This window comes from Mercenaria mercenaria, chromosome 1, assembly GCF_021730395.1.
Source record: "Mercenaria mercenaria strain notata chromosome 1, MADL_Memer_1, whole genome shotgun sequence".
In the NCBI taxonomy this organism is placed as follows: domain Eukaryota; kingdom Metazoa; phylum Mollusca; class Bivalvia; order Venerida; family Veneridae; genus Mercenaria; species Mercenaria mercenaria.
In genome coordinates, this window is record NC_069361.1 from 90,088,903 (window position 1) to 90,099,615 (window position 10,713).

Genomic DNA, 10,713 nt, shown 5'->3' on the forward strand with positions numbered 1-10,713 from the left:
AGCACATTTTTCTTGTAGAAATGATAGATTCTGCTCTTAATTTATACCCCCGTTACACTCAGCCACGTTCCCACTACGTCGTAAAAACTAGCAGGATGCAGTAAGAACTTGTAAAATGTGGAAGAAATACAGTAGACTCCGATAAGAACATGATAATTATGGTCTCCATGAGTGTAGAGAACGCGGTCGAATTTTGGACATGTTCAAAACAAATGTAGTGAGAACGCGGTCTAATCAGGAAGCAGGAAGGACGTAGTAATGATGTAACTAAAACCTAGTAGGACATAGTACAAGCGTGGTGCGGACGGGAAAGGCTACATGGCGTGCTCACTGCGCTGTCATTGGGTTATCATTGCGTTCTTGCTACGTCAATGGAGTTCTTACTACAACTTATCTACGCTTGTGTGCTATGACCATGCTACGTGCATGCCACATTGTAGTATACCGCATAAGGTTATTAATACGTTCTTTCGGTTCTTAACACATCTACGTCATGTTTGCAGCAGGTTCTCACCATGATTGGTTCAGATTCTGAAAACTGAGTATGAATACTGGATCCAATTCCCATCACTTCGTTTTCAATCAGCAATTGGTATCGAACATCATCAGAATTGCCACATAATCATGGACTCAGCAGCACTGGCAGCATGTAGTGGACTTTTGGACCTCCGTATATCCTTCACACTGCTTTTGCTTATTCCACCGCAGTCTCTCTATAAGACTGCTCTTTTTTCTTCATTGGCGCGTTGGGGTGGGGTGGGGGATCGTCGTTTATTGTAATTTATGGTTGTTGAGTGTAGATGCGGACACAATTATGTCAATATTACTTGCAGAAGGAATGAAAAAAAAAAGAGGCGCATGGCGTAGTATTTATAAGTAGCTGAAGAATGCAGTGAAAAGGTGATAAGCATATGGTTAAAGCATGGTAAGCGAGAGGTGCAATCTGACTGACCGTACTAAGAATGTAGTAAGAACACACTGGACGTGAAGAAGCGCGTGGTAAGAAAATAAGTGTGAACGGGTTAGACGCCATGAGAACCTGGCAAGGATGTTAAAAGCGCGCAGTATGAACTTTAGAACTGCACATTTTTCGAGTTTGATCCCCGTCCCCACCGCGTCAAAATTTTCAGGAAGCAGTATAATCTTCATGGTCTTTGCATAAGAGTGATCAGGGCATTAGTGACTGTACATTATATGCTTATGACATAAACTATAAAACCATTGTTATGGCACAATGTGCTTCAATTTGACAAAAACAGAAAATTACAGGAACATGCAAATGTAAAATTTGATTACGCTGATCAACCAGCAATGACTTTTTTCCCAAAGAAATCATGATGATCTGACAGGCCAGGGATGTTCACATGGTCTATCACCACTAACATAATTAATGAAATTATATAGTTTTATTAAAGTGTCATTAGTTCTCTTAGTGTAAATAAATTGAAATGAATACAGCAACACTTACAAATTCTGAGTCACGAAAACTAATGACAAAGTGAAACACATGTCATTTATTCACTAATACACAATACAGACTAAAACTTCGTTTGCTCAAACTCTGATAATTCGAACACCATTCTTCAATTAATCTATCGTCAGGTCCCAAACAAATTCCTTTATAATATATTTTTCGATCACTCATACTACCGATAATTCGAATAAACTTAGTCGGTCCTGATGGGTTCCTGTTACCGAAGTTCGAATGTATTTATAATTAATTAATTTACAATTGTTGTAAAGTTCTGCACAGGACTGTTGCCATTTTAAACATTCTTGATATGCCAGTTACCATTATATACTTAATTTTGATTCATATAAATGCATTATGACTTTTCTTCTGCTTAATAGAACATTTTATCCAAGGGAGACAACTTTTTTCATTTTTGTTGGAAGAGCGGTATTCTTGTTAATATAATATGTTTGGATTTATTCAGGCAGGTGGTTTTAGCTTATTATACTGATGACTGTAAGTTTCAATAGAAATTTTATATATAATATTATGTAATTTTGAAAATATATACATATATGGCGGCCATCTTGGATTTTTCGGCCATATTGGATTTTTCGGAGTGGGTCTCATGCTCATTTTTAGTATTTTGCCCTAAAGTAGTTATGTACCAAGTTTCATGCTTTTCCCATTTTCTGAAGTATTTTTACACCATTTTACTGTACTATATATGCACGCTTTAAAGATATAGTCATGCTATTTTTACAGAATGAAAATTATATAAACTCTTAATGAAATATGACAAAATGTCAAATTTGACTAACTGTCGGGTGGTACCTTTCTGCATTACTAGAATGATATTTATCATCTATCACAACACGAATCTGTATTTGTCAGCAGTAAAATGTCTCTCTTATTGGTGATTAGGTTCATTAAATCAACACGACGCCATTTTGTTTTTTTTAAAAACAAAAACTGCATTTAAATATTTTGTGTAAAAATACACAATCCGCAGAGACATTGACAAATGCGCGTAGTTAAGTAGAAGCATATTTAAAACTTTTCGGGTCAATCCGTCAGTTCGTAGAATAACCGGAAGCTTGCTTTGTTTACCAAAACACACGCTGAAGGTCAGATTAAAAAACAACACGAAAAATCTAAACAACTGTTGAATATGCGTAAGTCCTTGGAAAATCAAGCTGCAGAATTAAATATCATCATAGATTAAATAGAAATAACTAGGAAATGTTGATCTAGCATAGCATAACAAAATGGATGGAAGTTTGAACACAACTGGCTGGGCTTGGAGTTGGAGTGGGAAAGTACTTCGACGAAAATGCTGGCATATTACGTAAGGTTGAGTTGATGTCTTGTGATAATTAACTAAGACAACAACCAGCTAAATGTGCTGTCGCCAGTAATATCTACCACACGATAGTGAACCAGTGGAAAAAAGTAGAGGAAACACACATATCTACATGAATGGCAAGGCCTAGCAACCAAGCTGACAAAGGTAACATTATTTCTTTGCAAATTTAATTATATAGCTAGCCTGTTCTATATAGGATTGTCTAGCAGTTCATGACTCGTGTATGACTTGAGTAATAGTGTAATCCAGTAATTTTAAAGGCAGCAAAGGGAGGTAATTAAAGAATATATTTCAAGGGAGATAATTTATCTGGAAAAAAAAGAAGTTCGGCACTGTGAGTGATATCGATTTATATCTCACTACTATTTTCCAATATTTCACCAATAAGCATAAAATAAAGCTTGAATACCGAACTACTTAGACGTTGTATTGGCAACTTTCCAGCGTTTTATGGTGGAGGAAGACCCCAAGTGTCTCTACGGGCATTATTTCATCACGTGCTGGCACCTTGGCAGAACCACCTAATTTCCGTAAGCCAGCTGCATGACTTCCTCAAACATAGATTTCTACGCCTAAAGTGAAGCTCGAACCCACATCGGTTAGGGGCAAGTGATTTGAAGTCAGCGAGCTTAGCCACTCGGCCACGTAACCATAAACAATGACACACAAAGTCTAAACAGACACGATTATTAAAGTTACAAAAATAAGAAGTTATATCATTTTGACACAACATAAAACTTCACATATTTCAATAGTTTGTTTTTATATCTCTTTTCATCCAGAAATTTCATTTGACAGAATATGTACTGAATACATTTACAATTTAGTAGCGAATGCCGACATCATTCCACCGTCAACGATATGTGTAGTCCCCGAAACCATTGATGAGAAATCGCTAAGAAGATACAAGATTGGGTACACAATTTCATTCACTTCCGGTATGCGTGCCATTGGTGTCTTTTCGATAAAGAGTTTATCTACCGGTGACACATCTTTTATGAAATTCTGTACTGGTTCTGTATCAACAAGTGTGGGGTTGACACTGTTCACTCTAATGTGATGTGGTGCTAACTCCAGCGCGAATTGTTTAGTGATCATATCGAGTGCTGCCTTGTTTGTGTTATATCCTATGTTTTGCGGAAAACTTTGTAGCGATAACACACTGGAAACATTCACAATTGAGCCCGATCTTTTAGCATCTACCATTTTCTTTCCGATGATCTGAATTGTATTGATTGATGCTAAGACACCAGTTTCGAAATACTTATCTAAGGACGCCTTCGAAACATCTAATGCAGGACCAGAAAGTCCTTCCGTTACACCCGCATTATTAATAAGTCCATCTAGAACTTCGATCCCATCAAGTTTGTTTCTCAGTTCATCCCAGTTCCTTACATCAGCTTGGATTGTGTGTATATTTGAATTTTCCGCTGACAAGGTGTCAAGCGTTTCTTTCGTGCGACTAAGTGCATAAACTTTGCATCCTTGTTCACTTAAAATCTTAGAGAGAACTCGGCCTATTCCACGACCTGCTCCTGTGACTAGGAATTTCTTTCCAGCCAAATTAAAAGACATATTGATTTTTGCAACGATCAATTCAAATCCCTACACAGCGAATATGAAATCCAATCTAACAATATCAAACAGACACGGACCTACATACCCCATTAGGTTATCGCATAGAGCAGTTTAATCGGCTGCTTCGTTGACGTATAACGTGTTAAATTCAGTCGTTTATTAGTTGTTATCTAATCTTTGACCTTGTATGAATCTATAACAGCATCTTCATTCTCTTTTAATTTGTTGCTCTGCTTCATATATGTTTATTAGTTCTGTAACTATTTTCAAAGTAACCAATGCTAACATTGTCAGCTTTTAGCGTTTTAGCCTTGGCTTTGTGGCACTGTCTGTGGCATGTAAACGTGCTTTCTTTGTTTGTTTTGAGTTTAACACCGTTTTTCAACAGTATTTCAGCTATGTAACGGCGGGCAGTTAACCTAACCAGTGTTCCTGGATTCTGTACCAGTACAAACCTGTTCTCCGCAAGAAACTGCCAACTTCCCCACATGAATCAGAGGTTGAGGACGAATGATTTAGACACAATGTCGTTTATCAGATCGTCAAGGAGAACGCCTCGCCCAGGGCTCGAACTCACGATCCCGAGATCCGTAGATCTGCGCTCTCCCTATTGAGCTTAGCGGACGGGCTCTAAACGTGCTTTTTATAACATAATTTCGCGGTGAATGGTACTTTCACAATATGCCATGTAAAAAAAACAGCCATTTATTTGGCTCCCTTTAATGCATATGACATCAGGCTCAGGTTATAAAGCTTGATGTATATAAAGGACTTCATTCCAGTGAAGATTTATTGAATCTGCTGTCCTTGTGTATGAGGAAATGTCAATGGATGCAATAGCTGATGGCAGATTGATGAATGGATGGATGGCTACCTGGCTGGATGGATGGATAGACGACAATGGACAAAAGGTGTCAGAAGCTTAGAAATGTTAAAAACTCATAAAAAGAAGTGAAAGTATTCAGGTTTTACGGTGTCAGAAGGAATGATACAAAGTAAAAATATTTTTATGGTTAAGGGTGTTACTACTTTTCGACATGAGGTTCCGGGTATTAGGCATGAAATAGCTGCCTATATTATTTACTAGGGCACTAGTACGGTATTGCTTAGCAGTATAACAGTAAATTTGCATGTCATTTACCTGCAAAATAACTACACCTTGACATCTTGAACAGCTCAACCCCTCAATCGCTTGGTTCGATTGAGGACTTTTTATTTCAAGTATATTTAGATCTAAAATATTCTATCAAAACCTAAAGAAAAATATGATTTTTCTGGAAACCTCGTGTAGCCGCTAACCGTCAGCTGTCGACGACACCATAGTTCTGATCGAACACTAAATCGTCGTTGAAGGATGAAGTTCCAGATCTACTGTCGTGGAAATGTCCCCATTTTCTTGAATTGTCCACATGTAAACATGTGTCCGGTACAATTGCCAACAAAGGCATGAACACATTAGCTGGTTTATATAAAATAGAGAAACAAACATTCAATGGCTGCAGCATAGGACACATTCTAAATGTCTGTGACTTACTTTTTCTTGAAGAATATTGATAGTGCTGAACAAAAGTCAAAAGAAAAGTGATGCCAGAAAAATATTTTCAGTTAAACACATAAGCACATTGTAAAATCAGTGGCGGTGTATGACCAAAGTATGTAATGCTATTAGTTCATAATGAAAACGGTATCTAAATGTAAAGTATAGATCTGTCGTGTGATGTCATAAAAATTGCAAAGAAAACAAGGAAAATGGCTCTACAGAGCAAAGAAGAGAACTAATTGAATCCGCTATTACGCGATCACCATTGTTTTCGCGCCATTTCTTATTTAGTGTCTGTATACCCAAACATGTTAGCACGAAAACATTCAGTTTTGACATTGTCTTGTAGCCAGTTATTTCGCCACTGCGGTTCGTGCTCAAACATTTTCGGGAAAATAATTTAGGGTCGGCGGTAAAAAAGGGTCCGCCGGGTCATCGGAGACATACGTTTTATTTGGCCTTATTAGTACACGATACACGTTATATATCGTCGTCTTTTTAATTATTCCTTCAGAAAACATAAGTCGTTTTCCCTTTATTATGTACATACTATTCAGAGCTTCTTTTACATGTATTAGTTGTAGTGGATACTTGGATACTTCTCTCTTACTCGCCCACTCCACCACCACCCGTTCATCCGTTACCCAATCGTTATTAACAAATCCATCCAGAGCTTCGATCCCATTAAGTTTGTTTCTCAGATCATCCCACTTGGATTGTGTATATTTGAGTGCGACTTTGTGAATAAATTTTCCATCCTTGTTCACTTTAAGTTGATTAGGAATTATCTCACCAGTCAAATTAAAAGACATATTGGTGTTTGCAACCATCACTTCAAATACTCACAGGAAATTGTTTACATTATTAATTCGTTGTTATCTGACACTGACCTTGTATGAACTCGTAGCATGTTCGTATTTATAAAGGCAATAGCATCTGTGTTTTTAAATTCTTATTTTCCGAATGTAAACATTGGTTGATATTTTCCATTTGGGTAGGAAAAACACCGGTTGAATAGCAAACTTTCCTTTTGAAGGGTCACGACGTTTTCTTTCAGGACAACGTCTAGAACATTGCAAATATCTCATACGACAACAAACAAAGTAAAGATACACCCTTAAGTTTTCAACGATAGAAATACATTAAATTAAGTCTTGAAATTGATTTCTAAATCCTTGACATAACAAAAAATGGTTTTACAAATGTGAAATTTATGATAGTTTTATTATACCAATAACAGAAGATTTTATAATAGTTAAAGTTTTTATCCGAAGAGAATGACAACTATTGCCTTAGACCAGTACCTATAAGCAGAGATATCTATTAGTTTACTTCCCTTACAATTACACAATACAAAGAAGAGATAGACTTTTGAGTTTTAAACGAGAGAAATACATTAAATTAAGTCTATGAATTGATTTCTAAATCCTTGAAATAACCAAAAATGATTTTACAAATGTGAAATTTATGATAGTTTTGTTATTTTCAATAACAGAAGTTTTAATATTTAACTCTTGCCTTAGGCCAGTACCTATAAGCAGAGATATCTATTAATTTACTTCCCTTGCAATTACACAATAAATCAAAGCGCTCGAAGCGCTGATGGTGGCTGCTAATCAATGTTTAAAATATTACAAAGATAGCGACAACTGAGGAATTGTTTATATAAACCATAAGAACTTTTTTTGCATTTTTTTTTTAATATTCGGCTTTGGTTTCAAAGCTAATCCTTTTTCACTGCCAGTCTTTGTTTACATACACACTGATTCAGTCTTTAACGAATAGTTTTGATCCTTTTCGATTATCTGTGACGAAAACTACAACATAAATTACATCAAAGATGTTTACTATAATAAATAATATAAGTTTTTTCTCCAAATCATTCAGCTTTTAAGATTTCTATTTAAAGCTTTTGGGGCAGTGTCTTCATGAATAATTATACACACTGATTTAGTCCGTATCAGATAGCTTTTGGTTTTCTTGAGACTTTTTGAAAGGGAAAACAACACAAACATGCACCACAAATGCACATCAGAATGTCAGTTCTGCAGCCAGTGTATTTTAGAGGTGCATTTATTATCACTTCATCTGTTATACTCAAAAGTCCGCTAGACATAACAGCAGGCTTCGCAAAATTGCTGGACATTAAGTCAGACAAACTAACAACTTTAGTCAGACCGAGAAAAAAGTCGAAAATATGTAACTCAGGCGAAACGAAACCCGTTTTAATTTTTTATACATATATTTCTATCCAAAATAAATTGAGACGCACCATGAGAAAACCAGCGTAGTGCGTTTGCGACCAGCAGAATCCAACCAGCCTGTGCATCTACGCAATCTGGTCAAAAACCATGCTGTTAGCTTTCAAAGCCTATTGCAACTAGAGAAACCGTTAGCGAACAGAAAGGATCCTGACCAGAGTGGTGTGCGAATCCGCATTTTGATCTGGATCCATGTGGTCACAAATGCACTATGTTTTTTTTCTATGGTGCGACTCGAATGATTTAGCTGAAGTAGCAGAATCTGTTTTGAACAATTCAATCTTTAAGTTGGTCAGATCTGTTATCCGACGACTTGCTACAGCTGACAGATTGCCGTTTCAAAAAGGCGAGTATCGTCGCTGCGCCCACTTTCACGGGCTTACAAGTTGATGAAATCATGATACAGTAGCACCACTAAGTCAAAGCGAGCTTGCAACACTTCTTAGCTTGGGCGACCTGTGGGTTTCCACGTTGATAATTCTGTTTTGTCAGACGAAATTATACCGAATACATGTGTATCTATGCATACATATAGTATCTTATATTGTACATTTTCTGAAGGATGATTATCCCTGAGGGAATATTATTTAAAAACATACATGTCTTTATTCTCACGGCAGGTCACTCTGGGAACAATATCGAATGAATTTTAACTGAATGCTCCTTTATTTTTGTTTTACTATCGTATTGCTAAACATGTTTTAGTACATTTTTGTTCTTGATATAACGATGAACTACATGTTTAAGTTATATCATTAAAGTGCTGTCCTGTTCATAAATCATTTCACTAAATTTGCGCTAATTAGTTTAATTGGCAGTATCAACGCCTGAGGAAATCCATATCACTCTGATTATCGATTTTCTATAAATAGCCAAATTAAAAATGTGGTCATATTTTTGCGTGCTTGAAATGAAAACGAGACAAAGCAGTCCCAAGATCGAGTAACATTCTTAGATCACTAGGGTTTCATTAATATGATATCTTACAATTGATAGCTATGACGAACGTTTACGTTTGTTCTGACATATTTTAAAAGTGTTACAACTTGCTGGAAAGCATCAGAGGTACGAAAATGGTTTTGTCTATGGACCGGAAATGTTTGGAAACTTTTCCCGTTGAAATTCCGTTTCTATTTTTTAGCCGCGGATTATTGCTAGCAGAAGTCATTGTTCTTTATCAAATAAAGCCTTAAATTTCGGGAGTTATACATGTGACACTGCGGTTAGGAAATATTTTTGAATTGTCAGTCTTGATTCTCAGGCTAGGTTTCTATATATATAAGCTACCTTTTCTATGTTATAAGCTACGTGACCTCTGGGGCAGTACTATGCAATAGCTAATCAATATCATCGCTCCAGTTCAGGTGACATGAGGTCATCGTTTATTCACGTGACCATAAATTTGCATATTTGTATTCATACACGTGGTTGTTTTAATTAAAACGCTGACTTCAGTTTGTATTGATTTTAGACGCCGAATTTACATTAAAAATGGTATTAAGGCATATATTGTAGCTTTGCATATTCTGCACGTTGTGTAGATTAATTGTTTATCTGGAAAGCCTGGAACTATTTTTGGTTGTGTTGTTAGGATGGTCATAAGAACTGACAAGATTTCTCAAACGGAGTATTCTTTTTGACACTGGTGGCAGCAGCCACCAAAAATAACTTTAAACAAGCTGATAATAAAATAAAATACCAGTTAGAAATATGTATAGAGTTAGTGCAAATAATACAGTTTTTTCCTTGTATCAAAATGTCACATTAGAAGCACTTTTGTAATACAGAACAGGTAAGTTTAGTAAAGGTGCAATTATAATGATCTCTGTGTCCTATGTCGTTACAAACGGTGCCATTCGAGTTTTATGGACTCTTTAATATTCCGCCTTTCTGATCAATACATTCCTCGGATATTCGAATGTAAAATCTGTAGAACATTTTTATGGCAGAAACGCATTTTGACAGTATATTTACTATGTAACATTATTGTTCCGTAACATGTAGTGTAACATGTGGTGTAACATGTAGTGTTACAAAAATGCCAGGACGGCTTCTTTGTTGGGTAAACGGTTCTGTATATGAGCTACAGGTAGGTTTCCATGCGGGTTTAACGAAACGATGACAAAATGGACTCCAAAAGCAACAATCGGAACGTATCAAACTTATATTTCACTTATTAAGTCACGTCTAAAAGAAATTCATAAAAGACTTTATGCACACTTATTACATTGAAGAAAGTACCTTTTTCGCAGAATAACTAAAACAAAATACAGTCTCCTTCGTCGTCACCTAATAAGTAAAAACAGATAATTGCTTCTTTATTCCAATGCAGTTATCCGCTTTCTGCACAGAGGGTTACGATTTCATCTGACTTCAGACAGTAAATAAAAGAAAACAAAATATGTATGTATATAGCACCGAAAGTAGAAAGGTTGTTGACATGAAAGAAAACGGAAAGTTTTGACAAACTTTTTTTACAGCATTGTTGCTAAAGGGTATAGTCATTCTCTCTCCT

General features: G+C 36.2%; 1 protein-coding gene across 1 annotated transcript; it reads right to left on the minus strand.

The window, feature by feature from the left end:
- Positions 1-2,188: 2,188 nt before the first annotated feature.
- Positions 2,189-4,453, minus strand: LOC128546408 (L-xylulose reductase-like). Its single transcript, XM_053516906.1, has one exon. The coding sequence runs from the start codon at positions 4,392-4,394 to the stop codon at positions 3,636-3,638; it is 759 nt and encodes a 252-aa protein (XP_053372881.1). The 5' UTR covers positions 4,395-4,453; the 3' UTR covers positions 2,189-3,635.
- Positions 4,454-10,713: the final 6,260 nt, after the last annotated feature.

Bases quoted from the DNA above. Each gene is read 5' to 3' on its own strand.
- LOC128546408 (XM_053516906.1), bottom strand. From the start codon at position 4,394: ATGTCTTTTAATTTGGCTGGAAAGAAATTCCTAGTCACAGGAGCAGGT.